General features: G+C 49.1%; 1 protein-coding gene across 7 annotated transcripts in view; it reads right to left on the bottom strand.

Moving 5' to 3' along the window:
- EXOC1 (exocyst complex component 1) overlaps window positions 1–16,545 on the bottom strand; it is a 162,415-nt gene extending 145,870 nt beyond the window's left edge. For 4 of the 7 annotated variants that reach the window (XM_075347053.1, XM_075347056.1, XM_075347057.1 and 1 more), the window contains exons 1-5: window positions 16,440–16,545; window positions 6,429–6,584; window positions 5,878–6,008; window positions 3,219–3,378; window positions 2,690–2,710 (exon numbers count right to left, since the gene is read on the bottom strand). In XM_075347053.1, the coding sequence (XP_075203168.1) occupies window positions 2,690–2,710; window positions 3,219–3,378; window positions 5,878–6,008; window positions 6,429–6,552 (436 nt within the window). In that variant the 5' untranslated portion in view covers window positions 6,553–6,584; window positions 16,440–16,545. The remainder of the gene's footprint in view (window positions 1–2,689; window positions 2,711–3,218; window positions 3,379–5,877; window positions 6,009–6,428; window positions 6,585–16,439) is intronic. The other 3 variants (XM_075347054.1, XM_075347058.1, XM_075347060.1) reach the window with 1 other exon arrangement.
- Window positions 16,546–16,751: the final 206 nt, after the last annotated feature.

Here is a 16,751-nt window from a genome sequence, read left to right as displayed (position 1 = left end):
GTCCCTTTGCTGAGATACCGGTCTGGACTGCAAGGCTTCTAGTATCTTAGCCATAGTCTCAGAGAGTTGATCCTTAAAGGCTGCAAACTCAGTCCCCGTCACCTGGACAGTGTCAACAGGTGGCTCCCCCTGGGCCCCTCTTAGCAGAGGATCCGGCTGAGGAAGTGTCACAGGGGTCGAACACTGTACACAATGAGGGTCAGTGGAACCTGCCGGTAGCTGGGCCTTACATGCGGCGCAGGCAACATAATAAGCCTGTGTTTTGGCACCCCTGCCTTTTGTGGGCGCCATGCTATAGTTTTCCCTGAGTAACACAATAGGGTATATAGCCAGAAAGAACTGTGCTCATACAGTGTAAATTATATACAGTACACAAATAATGTACCAATACAATACAGCACCATGGGGCTAGCACCACATGTGCTGCTTACAAGCCGCCTAAGCGGTTGTGAGGCCACCAGAGACCGTGTCTGGGTCTCCCATGAATATGTCCCTCTCTGCAGCGTCGGTGGAGCTGACAGGAATGGCTGCGGCGTCCTGACGAGCTGAGGAAGCTGTGGGCGTGGCCTGGAAAGAGCGCGAAACGGGCGCTCACACTGTGCATAGTGAGGGGAGTGGAGCATGTAAATCATACTCCAGCCCTCATTGCTGCTCGCTCCGTGCAGCGTCCCGCCCTTCCCCTGCCTGTCAGGGCTGAGGGCGGGAGAGAAAAAGGGAAACTAGGCCGCAATGAAGCCGGGGACTGTAGTAATAAACGCGGCCGCCGTAAAAGCGCGGTCGCGTGAAAGTCCCCGGCGAACTACAAGTCCCAGCCGCGCCGCAGTGTCCCGTGGCAACGGCGGTCAGTGCGGTAGCCCTTACATATAAACACACTCAGCGACGCTGAGTGTGTAATGGCACATATAGACCCGGTCAGCGCCGCGGTCCCCGGTGCACTAGCACACCCAGCAAAGCTGAGGTGATGCCGTGCGCGGTCCCCATAGGGATACAGAGTACCTTTAAGATGCAGGGCCATGTCCCTGAACGGTATCGGCTCCTATCCATCAGGCTCCACAGGAGTTGTGGATGAAGCCCGGTCTCAGTGCCTGGAGACCGATAAGATCCCACTTCACCCAGAGCCCTAAGGGGGATGGGGAAGGAAAAACAGCATGTGGGCTCCAGCCGCCGTACCCGCAATGGATACCTCAACCTTAACAACACCGCCGACAAGAGTGGGGTGAGAAGGGAGCATGCTGGGGGCCCTATATGGGCCCACTTTTCTTCCATCCGACCTAGTCAGCAGCTGCTGCTGACTAATCTGTGGAGCTGTGCTTGCATGTCTGCCTCCTTCGCACAAAGCAAAAAACTGAGGAGCCCGTGGGAGCACGGGGGGTGTATAGGCAGAAGGGGAGGGGCTTAACACTTTTGAGTGTAATACTTTGTGCTGCCTCCGGAGGCATAGCCTATACACCCCAATTGTCTGGGTCTCCCAATAGAGCGAAAAAGAAAACATTCTTTCTGTGTAAACATTACTGATAAGACTTTTACTCATTATTAAGAGACTTTCATCGGTTGTACATCTGTTCTCATTCTTGGTAACCCCTTCATGACTATACAACTTTAAATTATAATATGGGTCTACGCGATGGCTATATAGACAGACAGATAATTATGCAACTACATCTACATTTTGATTATTTATATGAACAGATATTCTTATTACGTTTGAACAAACAAGCTATAGCTCAGATGACCTCCACACGACTACACGGCGATTTTAGCTACGACCCCTGTTGTGTGACCAAAGCTTCCTAGACATCGCTGTTACATTTCATTGCAATTCAAGTGAATGGGACCCAAAAGGGTTCAAGAAATCCAACCGGATGAGATTTTTTTTACAAGTTGCTTGTCCTGGTCACGGTACCCTGGAGGGAGCATTGCTGCCCCTTTCACTTGTACTGTGCTACCATGTAACGGTCAAAGTCACCGTGTAGCCCCAGCCGCATACATTAGGGAATGGAGTTAAAAAGCCGGGTTCCTACAGCTATTGTACAAATCAGGCCAGTCTTCTCTGTAAATTGTGGATGTGCAAGTTCTTCCATACAGACCATCAGTCTCTATGGAAATTGCTTGTTTGCACTGGCACATAGGCTATGACTGGTCAGTATGCCGCTCATTGCACACGTGGACAGCGCACGTGGACAGCACAGTGACTTCAGCCGTCTGAACGAGTTTGTTTTAATTTTTTAAGAAGTCGAAACCTTCCAGATAAACAGGAGAGAATAAGCCTTCCCGTAAGGTGCAGAGCTCCCACATGCAATACATTTATATTTTATGGCTATTATGTAATGGCTTTAGGGTTGGTCTGTACAGGACTGATATCCTGCAAATCTTTAGTAGTGGAAAATTCACAGCAGCTTACAACAATCTCATCCGTAGCAAAATGGAAGAGACTCATCAACACTGCAAAAACAAAAATAAAACATTCTGCAGCGTTCCATGACCTGTGGTGCAGATTTGTAATCCACAGGATGTAGATTTATGCTTGGTATTTACACTAAAATGGAAAGTGTGAATTCTGTGCCACTTCCAGAATAAAATCCAGACTATTTGCCACTGCAGAGAATCCATAGCATATATCAGTCCTGTATGCACATAGCCATAGAGAATCATAATCACCAGACAGAGAAGTAGACGTCAGATCACCCACCTTCAGCAACTTTAGGCAGTTCTGGAGAGTAGTAAGTTTGGGAAAAAGAGCAGAGGACAGTAAGCAAAGGAGTATTATAGCCAGACAGACGCAGATCGCAGTCACATGTACACACTAGTCATATTACACTGAGAAACTTACATTATTATTGAAAAAAACGGGATAGAATTAAACAAGAAGATTATTCAATGACAATCTTATAGCCTTTAACACACAATAATATAAGCGAGGCCATATCACATGCAAATGCCGGCAGTATATAAAAAAAATTGGGATATTACTATTCTATGATCTAATATCTAAGGGTACAGAGGGCACAAAGCGAGCCGCTCAATTCAGTGCTAATCAGCGTACCTACATGAAAAGCACAAAACTACAAGGAATGTGCACCAATGTATATCAAGCTAACAGAAGATCGAGCTTTCCTAATCTCCTAATCCGAGCTATGGCTGGAAAACGGGGCATTACCTGTCCCCCTCCCTGACGTGGCGCAGTTCCCTCCACCTCGTGGTCTGCCCTTCGCACATACCTTCCAATAGCTGGGAGCTGACATTGGCAAAGTCGATTTTCTTCCTTAAATATCGCTGGTTCAGCTTCCAGATGCAGGAGATGAAAGCGTTCTTCTCAGCAGGGCTGCTGGCCACCCACTTGTAGATCTTGTCAAAATGAAGATCAAAATCTGGACTTTCCTGCAATATAAAGTAGTCAATACAGTCCAATGATGAAGCAGTGCGGGATCTGAGCATCTGCTGATAAAAATGGCCGTTTAGAAGAAAAGATATCTATCACCAATCAAGGAAATGTAAAAGAAAGTCGGTCACACACCGTGCCTTGTGAAAGTATTCGGCCCCCTTGAACTTTTCAACCTTTTCCCTCATTTCAGGCTTCAAACAAAGAAAAAAAAAATTTTTTTTGGTGACGAATCAAAAACAAGTGGACACAATTGTGAAGTTGAACAAAATGTTTTGCTTATGTTAAACTTTTGAAAAAAATAAAAAACTGAAAATAGGGGCGTGCAATATTTTTCATCCCCTTTAAGTTAATACTTTGTAGCGCCACCTTTTGCTGTGATTACAGCACAAGTCGCTTGGGGTATGTCGCTATCAGTTTTGCACATCGAGAGACTGAAATTCTTGCCCATTCTTCCTTTGTAAACAGCTGGAGCTGAGTGAGGTTGGATGGAGAGCATTTGTGAACAGCAGTTTTCAGCTCTTTACACAGATTCTCGATTGGATTCAGGTCTGGACTGTGACTTGGCCATTCTAACACCTGGATACGTTTATTTGTGAACCATTCCATTGTAGATTTTGCTTTATATTTTGGATCATTGTCTAAGGCCCCTTTCACACGTCAGTGATTCTGGTACGTTTGTGCTTTTTTTTTTAAACGTACCAGAATCACTGACATGCGCAGACCCATTATAATGAATGGGTCTGCTCACACATCAGTGATTTTTCACTGAACGTGTCTCCGTGCGGCGTACACCCGTGTCCGTGATTGCCGCACGGAGACATGTCCATTTTTTTCTAGCATCACTGATGTCCCACGGACAGTGGTGTGGTCCGTGAAACACGTGCCAGAAAAAAACGTGCTTCTAAAATAAAAAGCATTTTAACTAACCCGGCTCCAGCGACGCTCTCTGCAGCCTGTTCTGCCTGCTGCTTCTGAGCCGACTCATTACTGTCGCGCATATTCATGATGCACGACGCAGCCGACCCGGAAGCAGCTGCTGCGGAGGTCTGCGCTGGCCAGATGCTGCACCACGGGAGCGTTCAGCACCATGGAGAGCGGGAGCGGGCACAGGTGAGTTGATTTCTAAGTGCAATCATGGGCCACGGAGAACGGAGCCCGGATTGCACTTGGACAACCCACGTGTGCCGTGAATCACGGCACACGGAGGGACATAGGCGTGTTTTACACGTCAGTGAAGAACGTCAGTGTTTTTCACTGACGTGTGAAACGAGCCTTATTGGAAGACAAATCTCTGTCCCAGTCTCAGGTCTTTTGCAGACTCCAACAGGTTTTCTTCAAGAATTGTCCTGTATTTGGCTCCATCCATCTTCCCATCAATTTTAACCATCTTCCCTGTCCCTGCTGAAGAAAAGCAGGCCCAAACCATGATGCTGCCACCACCATGTTTGACAGTGGGGATGGTGTGTTCAGGGTGATGAGCTGTGTTGCTTTTATGCTAAACATATCGTTTGGCATTGTGCCCAGATAGTTCAATTTTGGTTTCATCTGACCAGAGAACCTTCTTCCACATGTTTGGTGTGTCTCCCAGGTGGCTTGTGGCAAACTTTAAATGACACTTTTTATGGATATCTTTGAGAATTGCCTTTCTCCTTGCCACTCTTCCATAAATGCCAGATTTTTGCAGTGTACGACTGATTGTTGTCCTATGGACAGACTCTCCCACCTCAGCTGTAGATCTCTGCAGTTCATCCAGAGTGATCATGGGCCTCTTAGCTGCATCTATGATCAGTCTTCTTGTTTGAGATGAAAGTTTGGATGGACGGCCGGGTCTTGGTAGATTTGCAGTGGTATGATACTCCTTCCATTTCAATATGATCGCTTGCACAGTGCTCCTTGGGATGTTTAAAGCTTTGGAAATCTTTTTGTATCCGAATCCAGCTTTAAACTTCTCCACAACAGTATCACGGACCTGCCTGTTGTGTTCGTTGGTCTTCATGATGCTCTCTGTGCTTTAAACAGAACACTGAGACTATCACAGAGCAGGTGCATTTATACGGAGACCTGATTACACACAGGGGATTATGTTTATCATCATCAGTCATTTAGGACAACATTGGATCATTCAGAGATCCTCAATGAACTTCTGGAGTGAGTTTGCTGCACTGAAAGTAAAGGGGCTGAATAATATTGCACGCCCCAATTTTCAGTTTATTTTTTACAAAAGTTTAAAATAAACAATAAATTTCGTTCAACTTCACAATTGTGTCCCACTTGTTGTTGATTCTTCACCAGAACATTAACATTTTTATCTTTATGTCTGAAGCCTGAAATGTGGGAAAAGGTTGAAAAATTCAAGGGGGCCGAATACTTAAGGCACTGTAGGTAGAGGATTGTGTAGCACTAAAAAGCTAAAAGTCACACCTTCATATTTAATTAATTCTTTCTCTGCCCCCCTCCCATTCCTCCATACGTATTTCATATCACACATCACTTACTTTAAGAGCATCCTTGGCATCCACCATAGACAGGTCCATGAGTAGCCATGCCGTCTGCGTCTTGTAGAAGTCACCTTTATCGGACTTCTTCACTTTCACCACTCGGACCTGTGCGGGCCACTCCGTCGTCACTGAGTACAATGATGAAATGCATTACGCTACAATAATGGCGCACCATCATGTGTGACTAGTATAGTCTGCAGCTTACACCACAAGGTCACAACTTTTTCAAGCCTGAGGGACACATTTCTAGTTTGTAAAAATCTCAGATTTTTACCATCTCACAAATTTTGGGTACGAGTTTTTGCTGAAAATGTCTAATAGGCTGTCAGTCAGGGTCCAGGAGGGAACGAAGCATTGTAAAGCTGTATTTCTGGATCACTCAAAGAGATTACTAATAGAAAATTTCTACTTCCAAACCAAAGGATCCCTAAACTACTTTCCTGGAGAAAACGCAGATGATTATACTATGTACAACATGGCACCTTTATCCTGGCCGCCTGTGTTGCTGTGTAAGGATCTAGAAGATGCCGCATCCTCAGCTAACTTACCGGTGGCACATAGGAAGCAGTTTTTCTTCTTTTTCCCAGCTTTGCAGACATTGACAATACTTAGAAGACGCTCATCATTAGGGGTAAATATATCCCTCTGCAGGGCATGCTTAATGGCTGTCATCTTCCTGGTGCCGAATTCACATCTATGTCACCCTAGTGTGAGAGGAGAGGCGAAACACAACACGAGAAAATATTTGTGAGAAAACCCCTTTAACGTTGATTTTAATTAATAGATCTTAGAATAATTATTTCCACAATTGGATGATAATACCTCTCTATATGCCTGATCATCAATACCTCTCTATATGCCTGATCATCAATACCTCTCTATATGCCTGATCATCAATACCTCTCTATATGCCTGATCATCAATACCTCTCTATATGCCTGATCATCAATACCTCTCTATATGCCTGATCATCAATACCTCTCTATATGCCTGATCATCAATACCTCTCTGTATGCCTGATCATGGTCTCTGGCTCTTATGGGACCTGAGGTGCTGATTGATAGCTTTCCCTCGTAGCCGGTGGCCTGCCGCAATGCCCGTCTTTGACTTCTGGACCTGGTAAGACCGTTCCAATCATTGAGGGATTCATTCCTCTACGGTTTTCTATAAGGTACCAGAGTACTCGTTTTTGACATATATGTAAATACCTTCCCTGAACAGGGTTGAATATAGAAAAGGTATATTTGTCATATGAGTGTTCCATCCCTGCTGGCACGACTATAGAGGATTTATTAAGTGTATATCTTACCTCTAGTCAGCTAAGGTGGTGGTTGTTGTTGTATTATTGGGCTCACATATGCCCCTCTAACCCTTTGGCCTGATTTGGACCATTGGTACTTTTGGTTTTTAGTCTCACCAGTGATTTTTTTCCCTTTTTAACTGCACTTATATTAAAAGTTATTTTTTAGGTCTGTGTTCTTTGCATAGTACTCAGCTCCCCTGCTGGTCTAACTATATTCACAATTGGATGTTGTATAAAGTGTTCCTGTGCTGAGATGATCTTACATATGTGTCCCTGCTGTGTACTGTGTAATGGCCGTGTCTGACTGTACAGGGAAATGGTCTGATCATACCATATCTTCTGGGCCGAGGAGTAAGGAAAAAAAATATACAGACATTACAGCACAGGATCACAAATTATTCTTTGGCGTAAAACATATTTTAAAAACAGGCAGGGAAATGTTTTACCTCACAAAAAAAATCAGCTGTGATTCTGTGCTGTAATGTCTGTGTACTGTTTTACTTTCTCCTCTGCCCAGGATGGCACATGGACCTAGTATCAGTCTATGTGCTTGTTCACACAGTCCATTTTATACAAGGATCTTGGGCCTAAGGCTATGTGCGCACTAGGCGTTTTTGCCGCGTTTTTAGCGGCGTTTTTTACCGCGTTTTTGTGCTGAAAACGCAGTGACATTGCTTCCCCAGCAATGTCAATGGGTTTTCAGAAGTGCTGTCCTCACACAGCGTTTTTTTTTAGCTGCGTTTTTGTGGTGACCACAAAAACGCAGCATGTCAATTATTTCTGCGTTTTCCACTGCGTTTTTCACTCATTGAATTCAATGAGATGTTAAAAACGCAATGAATAACGCATATAGCCGCGTTTCTATGACTAAAAACGCAGCTATACACGCAAGGGGTGGGCACTACAGTGACGTGTACAGGAAGAGGATTCCTTCTGTTGGTAAACACAGAAGCGTGAATCCTCCCGGTACTGTCACCGCTGCTTCCACCTCCCGTCCTGTGCATGTCAGCTCCGTGCGGCGCCATGTCTGGGCGGGAGGTGGAGGCAGCGGCGAAAACAAAAGTGAACAGTAGAAAAAAAAAAATGTCATATATACTCACCTGTCCGCAGGGTCCGGTGCCATGCCCGCTCCCATCTCCTCCCGGTCCCGCCGCTCTGGCTGTGTGCAGTCTCCCCGGGGCAGGACCTTGCTTGCAGGACCTGGCTGTGGATCACCTGATGCAGTCACCTGACGCATCAGCTGATCGTAGTCTCGCCGGCTTTTTCGGCCGGCTATCAGCTGATCCTGCTGTCAGGGGACTTCATCAGCTGATCACCGGCAGCTCTTGCAGCGATCGTATAGGATCAGACTCCTGTCCAATCGATCGCTCCGGGAGCTGCCGGTAATCAGCACATAAGTGAGTATTATTTTTTTTTTTTTTTTCTACTGATGCATCTGCTGATTGTGTAAACAGCTTTTATACAATCAGCTGATGTGTGATGTGATTCAGGCACTTGATCCTGACACATCATCTGATCGGTATGCCTTCCAGCAAACCGATCAGATGATATTGGATCCTGATTGGACGGCGCGGGACCCTGACCCAGGATTACTGCGGAGGGGGGTTAATTTCAATAAAGATGGAGTCACTAATTGTGTTGTGTTTTATTTCTAATAAAAATATTTTTCTCTGTGTTGTGTTTTTTTTTTATCATTACTAGAAATTCATGGTGGCCATGTCTAATATTGGCGTGACACCATGAATTTCGGGCTTAGGGCCAGCTGATAATATACAGCTAGCCCTAACTCCATTATTACCTAGCTCGCCACCCGTCACCAGGGCAGCTAGAAGAGTTGGATACAGCGCCAGAAGATGGCGCTTCTATGAAAGCGCCATTTTCTGGGGTGGCTGCGGACTGCAATTCGCAGTGGGGGTGCCCAGAAAGCATGGGCACCCTGCACTGTGGATTCCAATCCCCAGCTGCCTAGTTGTACCCGGCTGGACTCAAAAATTAGGCGAAGCCCACGTCATTTTTTTTTTTAATTATTTCATGAAATAATTAAAAAAAAAAGGGCTTCTCTATATTTTTGGTTCCCAGCCGGGTACAAATAGGCAGCTGGGGGTTGGGGGCAGCCCGTACCTGCCTGCTGTACCCGGCTAGCATACAAAAATATGGCGAAGCCCATGTCATTTTTTTTTTCTTTTTGGGCAAAAAACTGCATACAGTCCTGGATGGAGGATGCTGAGACTTGTAGTTCTGCAGCTGCTGTCTGCTCTCCTGCATACACTAGTGAATGGAGGATGCTGAGACTTGTAGTTCTGCAGCTGCTGTCTGCTCTCCTCCATACACTAGTGAATGGAGGATGCTGAGACTTGTAGTTCTGCAGCTGCTGTCTGCTCTCCTCCATACACTAGTGAATGGAGGATGCTGAGACTTGTAGTTCTGCAGCTGCTGTCTGCTCTCCTGCATACACTAGTTCTGCAGCTGTCTGCTCTCCTGCATACAATGAACATTTTGAAGAAGGAAATGACATCAGACCTTTTTTTTTTTTTTTTTTTTTTCATCAACAATCTTTAATGGCATTGTGCACTGATTAAAAACGCAGTGAGCAAAAACGCAGCAAAAAACGCACCAAATCGCGGCAAAAACGCATGCGTTTTTGCCGCGTTTTTTTAGCCGCGGGTGCGTTTTTTAGACAAAAACGCACATAAAAACGCAGCGTGAAAAAAACGCCTAGTGCGCACATAGCCTTAGGCTATGTGCGCACTAGGCGTTTTTGCCGCGTTTTTAGCGGCGTTTTTTACCGCGTTTTTGTGCTGAAAACGCAGTGACATTGCTTCCCCAGCAATGTCAATGGGTTTTCATAAGTGCTGTCCCCACACAGCGTTTTTTTTTAGCTGCGTTTTTGTGGTGACCACAAAAACGCAGCATGTCAATTATTTCTGCGTTTTTCACTGCGTTTTTCACTCATTGAATTCAATGAGATGTTAAAAACGCAATGAAAAACGCATATAGCCGCGTTTCTATGACTAAAAACGCAGCTATACACGCAAGGGGTGGGCACTACAGTGACGTGTACAGGAAGAGGATTCCTTCTGTTGGTAAACACAGAAGCAGGAATCCTCCCGGTACCGTCACCGCTGCGTCCACCTCCCGTCCTGTGCATGTCAGCTCCGTGCGGCGCCGTGTCTGGGCGGGAGGTGGAGGCAGCGGCGAAAACCAAAGTGAACAGTAGAAAAATAAAAAAATGTCATATACTCACCTGTCCGCAGGGTCCCGGTGCCATGCCCGCTCCCATCTCCTCCCGGTACCGCCGCTCTGGCTGTGTGCAGTCTCCCCGGCCGGCAGGACCTTGCTTGCAGGACCTGGCGCTGATCACCTGATGCAGTCACCTGACGCATCAGCTGATCGTAGTCTCGCCGGCTTCTTCGCGCCCGGCCGGCTATCAGCTGATCCTGCCGTCAGGGGACTTCATCAGCTGATTACCGGCAGCTCCGGCAGCGATCGTATAGGATCAGACTCCTGTCCAATCGATCGCTGCAGGAGCTGCCGGTCATCAGCAGAGCACATAAGTGAGTATTATTATTTTTTTTTTTTTCTACTGATGCATCAGCTGATTGTATAATCGGCTTTTATACAATCAGCTGATGTGTGATGGGATTCAGGCACTTGATCCTGACACATCATCTGATCGCTCTGCCTTCCAGCAAACCGATCAGATGATATTGGATCCGGATTGGACGGCGTGGGACCCTGACCCAGGATTACTGCGGAGGGGGGTTAATTTCAATAAAGATGGAGTCACTAATTGTGTTGTGTTTTATTTCTAATAAAAATATTTTTCTGTGTGTTGTGTTTTTTTTTTTTATCATTACTAGAAATTCATGGTGGCCATGCCTAATATTGGCGTGACACCATGAATTTCGGGCTTAGGGCTAGCTGATAATATACAGCTAGCCCTAACTCCATTATTACCTGGCTAGCCACCTGGCATCAGGGCAGCTAGAAGAGTTGGATACAGCGCCAGAAGATTGCGCTTCTATGAAAGCGCCATTTTCTGGGGTGGCTGCGGACTGCAATTCGCAGTGGGGGTGCCCAGAAAGCATGGGCACCCTGCACTGTGGATTCCAATCCCCAGCTGCCTAGTTGTACCCGGCTGGACTCAAAAATTAGGCGAAGCCCACGTCATTTTTTTTTTTTTAATTATTTCATGAAATAATTAAAAAAAAAGGGCTTCTCTATATTTTTGGTTCCCAGCCGGGTACAAATAGGCAGCTGGGGGTTGGGGGCAGCCCGTACCTGCCTGCTGTACCCGGCTAGCATACAAAAATATGGCGAAGCCCATGTCATTTTTTTTTTCTTTTTGGGCAAAAAACTGCATACAGTCCTGGATGGAGGCTGCTGAGCCTTGTAGTTCTGCAGCTGCTGCCTGCTCTCCTGCATACACTAGTGAATGGAGGATGCTGAGACTTGTAGTTCTGCAGCTGCTGTCTGCTCTCCTGCATACACTAGTGAATGGAGGATGCTGAGACTTGTAGTTCTGCAGCTGCTGTCTGCTCTCCTGCATACACTAGTGAATGGAGGATGCTGAGACTTGTAGTTCTACAGCTGCTGTCTGCTCTCCTGCATACACTAGTGAATGGAGGATGCTGAGACTTGTAGTTCTGCAGCTGCTGTCTGCTCTCCTGCATACACTAGTGAATGGAGGATGCTGAGACTTGTAGTTCTGCAGCTGCTGTCTGCTCTCCTGCATACACTAGTGAATGGAGGATGCTGAGACTTGTAGTTCTGCAGCTGCTGTCTGCTCTCCTGCATACAATGAACATTTTGAAGAAGGAAATGACATCAGACCTTTTTTTTTTTTTTTTTTTCATCAACAATCTTTAATGGCATTGTGCACTGATTAAAAACGCAGTGAGCAAAAACGCAGCAAAAAACGCACCAAATCGCGGCAAAAACGCATGCGTTTTTGCCGCGTTTTTTTAGCCGCGGGTGCGTTTTTTAGACAAAAACGCACATAAAAACGCAGCGTGAAAAAAACGCCTAGTGCGCACATAGCCTTATTCAGTGCGGTGTGATGTCCAGACCAGCCTAGCGCATGTACATAGCAGGCAGCTTCCTCGGTCAACCGCTAAGCAGACTGCACACAGAGATAACCACAGCTTTGATTTCCCATTTTATGTCGGCCTTCTACACATATCCACAGGTCTCATTCAGACTGTTTTTTTCTTGTACATGAAAAAACGATATTTCATCAGTATTTGGTCAGGGTGTTAGTTTTTCTCAAGCTTCTATTAGTTAAAGTGTACAGGAACAGGAGGAGGAGGACAGGGTCAAGGTTCCTCACAGACCCATAGATTTGCACTCAGAGTTTGATCCTTGACTCAAAAATTATCATAAATGAACATGTCTACAGATGTATTATTTTGTCTTGTGTACAGAAAGCCCACCAAAAAACAACAAAAGCCTAAAACATGGACATGTGAACCACAGACTATGGTGGGCACATTTGATGACACAGTGCGAGCAGGTTCTTCTAGCTCTGGAAATACAGCACGTTCCTGTGGGGGGTCCTCCTCTATGACACGGGGCATGTAGAGCACAGGACCGCCACATTTTAGTTCTGCTCCCCACCAGGATGGCTCAGCTGTCCAGAAAGTCCTGAATAGTTAATAAAAATAAGGCACATTTTTCTCCTGTCAGTAAAAAAAATGTGATACCTGTGTGATATTTATTCAAACTGGAGAAACTTGCACAGATTTCCAGAACCGGATTTATCACCTTTTACGGGTCACAGTGAACGCAGCTCGTGCCTTCATACAGCATTAATGGGCTGGAAACGGTGCTCGTAACTAGTGATGAGCGGGCACTACCATGCTCAGATGCTTGGTACTCGTAACTAGTGATGAGCGGGCACTACCATGCTCAGATGCTTGGTACTAGTAACTAGTGATAAGCGGGCACTACCATGCTCGGGAGCTCGGTACTCGTAACTAGTGATAAGCGGGCACTACCATGCTCGGGAGCTCGGTACTCGTAACTAGTGATAAGCGGGCACTACCATGCTCGGGTGCTCAGTACTCGTAACTAGTGATAAGCGGGCACTACCATGCTCAGGAGCTCGGTACTCGTAACTAGTGATAAGCGGGCACTACCATGCTCGGTACTCATAACTAGTGATGAGTGAAGACTACCATGCTCGGGTGCTCGGTACTCGTAACTAGTGATGAGTGAAGACTACCATGCTCGGGTGCTCAGTACTCGTAACTAGTGATGAGTGAGCACTACCATGCTCGGGTGCTCAGTACTCGTAACTAGTGATGAGTGAGCACTACCATGCTCGGGTGCTCAGTACTCGTAACTAGTGATGAGTGAGCACTACCATGCTCGGGTGCTCGGTAGTCGTAACTAGTGATGAGTGAGCACTACCATGCTCGGGTGCTCGGTAGTCGTAACTAGTGATGAGTGAGCACTACCATGCCAGAGTTCTCAGTAATCATAACAAGTAGAGATGATCGGACCTGAACTGTAATGTTCAGGCTCGCACCAAACATGGACTTTTATAAAAACTCAGTGTCTGAGTTCGGAGTTTGGGTGCCTTATGTATGATAATCACTCTATCGAGCATCGCTGTTCCCAACCCAGTACGAGCTGCTCGCAGTCTCTGGATGTTGTGTATTTATATGAAAAAAAAACAAAACCCCACCATCTGCCCGCCCAACTCATCCGGCAGTGTTTGATTTATGGCTGGCTGCAAGAGACCTAAACTGCCCAATCAGTGACTTCCACTGGTGTTCAGATCAAGTTTGGACCCAGAACAGAACTTTATCTGAAGTCCAGCTGAACCTGAATTTCCACGGGTCCACTAATCTCTAGTAAAGAGCAATCAGACGAACTGGACTGGTGTACTGAGCATAATGAAAGTCAATGGGCAATGCAAGCATTTTTCCAGATTTCCCTAAAAAATGGTGGAGTTCCCCATTAACTTCCAATATATTCAGCACACGAGCTGCGCCCGTCTGAGCGCCCAACAGCTCATTACGAGCACCTGAGCATGGACATGCCCGCTCATCACTACTAATGATCTTAAAGATTTATTACAATCATCTAATGTGTCCGTAAAAAAAAGTTGACTTTACATGATTCTTTAAGACGCTGTCCAGAAAGAAGAAAAAAAAAAAAGTTGGCAACGCAGCTGCCCACCTGCCCTGTGTGGTGATCCCACAAATAAAGCTCAGACGCCCCCCTTCTGTAAAGTACAGTGCACAGATACAACAATGAGGAGCCTCAGCCAATGAATGAGGACATCACAACTGTGGACTTTATACATACAGCGCAACAAGAGCCAACGCAACTGCCATGTGTGACCACCGCAGGGGGTGATCGGGCACATATTGACGCTCCAATGCTGCTGCCTGTAGGGTGGTACCAGGGCACCCGGCCTCCCCTCTCCTCAGTCAGTGCGGGGCACCCGGCCTCCCCCCTCTCCCTCTCCTCAGTCAGTGCGGGGCACCCGGCCTCCCCCCTCTCCCTCTCCTCAGTCAGTGCGGGGCACCCGGCCTCCCCCCCTCCTCAGTCAGTGCGGGGCACCCGGCCTCCCCCCCTCCTCAGTCAGTGCGGGGCACCCGGCCTCCCCCCCTCCTCAGTCAGTGCGGGGCACCCGGCCTCCCCCCCTCCTCAGTCAGTGCGGGGCACCCGGCCTCCCCCCCTCCTCAGTCAGTGCGGGGCACCCGGCCTCCCCCTCTCCTCAGTCAGTGCGGGACACCCGGCCTCCCCCTCTCCTCAGTCAGTGCGGGACACCCGGCCTCCCCCTCTCCTCAGTCAGTGCGGGGCACCCGGCCTCCCCCCCTCCTCAGTCAGTGCGGGGCACCCGGCCTCCCCCTCTCCTCAGTCAGTGCGGGGCACCCGGCCTCCCCCTCTCCTCAGTCAGTGCGGGGCACCCGGCCTCCCCCTCTCCTCAGTCAGTGCGGGGCACCCGGCCTCCCCCCCTCCTCAGTCAGTGCGGGGCACCCGGCCTCCCCCCCTCCTCAGTCAGTGCGGGGCACCCGGCCTCCCCCCCTCCTCAGTCAGTGCGGGGCACCCGGCCTCCCCCTCTCCTCAGTCAGTGCGGGGCACCCGGCCTCCCCCTCTCCTCAGTCAGTGCGGGGCACCCGGCCTCCCCCTCTCCTCAGTCAGTGCGGGGCACCCGGCCTCCCCCTCTCCTCAGTCAGTGCGGGGCACCCGGCCTCCCCCCCTCCTCAGTCAGTGCGGGGCACCCGGCCTCCCCCCCTCCTCAGTCAGTGCGGGGCACCCGGCCTCCCCCCCTCCTCAGTCAGTGCGGGGCACCCGGCCTCCCCCCCTCCTCAGTCAGTGCGGGGCACCCGGCCTCCCCCCCTCCTCAGTCAGTGCGGGGCACCCGGCCTCCCCCTCTCCTCAGTCAGTGCGGGGCACCCGGCCTCCCCCCTCCTCAGTCAGTGCGGGGCACCCGGCCTCCCCCTCTCCTCAGTCAGTGCGGGGCACCCGGCCTCCCCCTCTCCTCAGTCAGTGCGGGGCACCCGGCCTCCCCCCTCCTCAGTCAGTGCGGGGCACCCGGCCTCCCCCTCTCCTCAGTCAGTGCGGGGCACCCGGCCTCCCCCCTCCTCAGTCAGTGCGGGGCACCCGGCCTCCCCCCTCCTCAGTCAGTGCGGGGCACCCGGCCTCCCCCTCTCCTCAGTCAGTGCGGGGCACCCGGCCTCCCCCCTCTCCCTCTCCCTCTCCCCCTCCTCAGTCAGTGCGGGGCACCCGGCCTCCCCCCCTCCTCAGTCAGTGCGGGGCACCCGGCCTCCCCCCCTCCTCAGTCAGTGCGGGGCACCCGGCCTCCCCTCTCCTCAGTCAGTGCGGGGCACCCGGCCTCCCCTCTCCTCAGTCAGTGCGGGGCACCCGGCCTCCCCCTCTCCTCAGTCAGTGCGGGGCACCCGGCCTCCCCCCCTCCTCAGTCAGTGAGGGGCACCCGGCCTCCCCCCTCCTCAGTCAGTGCGGGGCACCCGGCCTCCCCCTCTCCTCAGTCAGTGCGGGGCACCCGGCCTCCCCTCTCCTCAGTCAGTGCGGGGCACCCGGCCTCCCCCTCTCCTCAGTCAGTGCGGGGCACGGGTGCCGTCACAACCACCAGTATTTTGCTGCGGGAGCCCCCTAAACTCAGGGATTAGGGTGCTATATACAGTGGTGTATGGACAGTCTCCTTTTTTTTTATGCTAATAAGACCCTACATGTATAAACATGCAGCTCCGGACCGAATACGGGAGCCGCCGCCACTCACCGGAAAGTACCGAGGCCCCGCAGCGTCACCGCGCTCTCTCCTCTGCTTTCCTGCCGCTCCCAGTCACCAGGGCCGGGGAAGGGAGGACGCAGCGATGGGACTACACCTCCCAGACAGCCCTTGCGAGAGGAAGAAACACATTCAAAGTCACAAAACTTTATTATTCATACACGCAGACAGTAACAAGGGAGAAGTATGTTCTCTGCACAGATCACAGCACACATATCATGTTATTACTTGTGGTTCATTAACCCCTTCCCACCATGGCCAGTTTTTATTTTTGCAGTTTCTTATCCCATAAGGAGACACAGC

Source organism: Anomaloglossus baeobatrachus, chromosome 1, assembly GCF_048569485.1.
Source record: "Anomaloglossus baeobatrachus isolate aAnoBae1 chromosome 1, aAnoBae1.hap1, whole genome shotgun sequence".
In the NCBI taxonomy this organism is placed as follows: domain Eukaryota; kingdom Metazoa; phylum Chordata; class Amphibia; order Anura; family Aromobatidae; genus Anomaloglossus; species Anomaloglossus baeobatrachus.
This window is presented reverse-complemented; position numbering and strand designations above follow the sequence as displayed.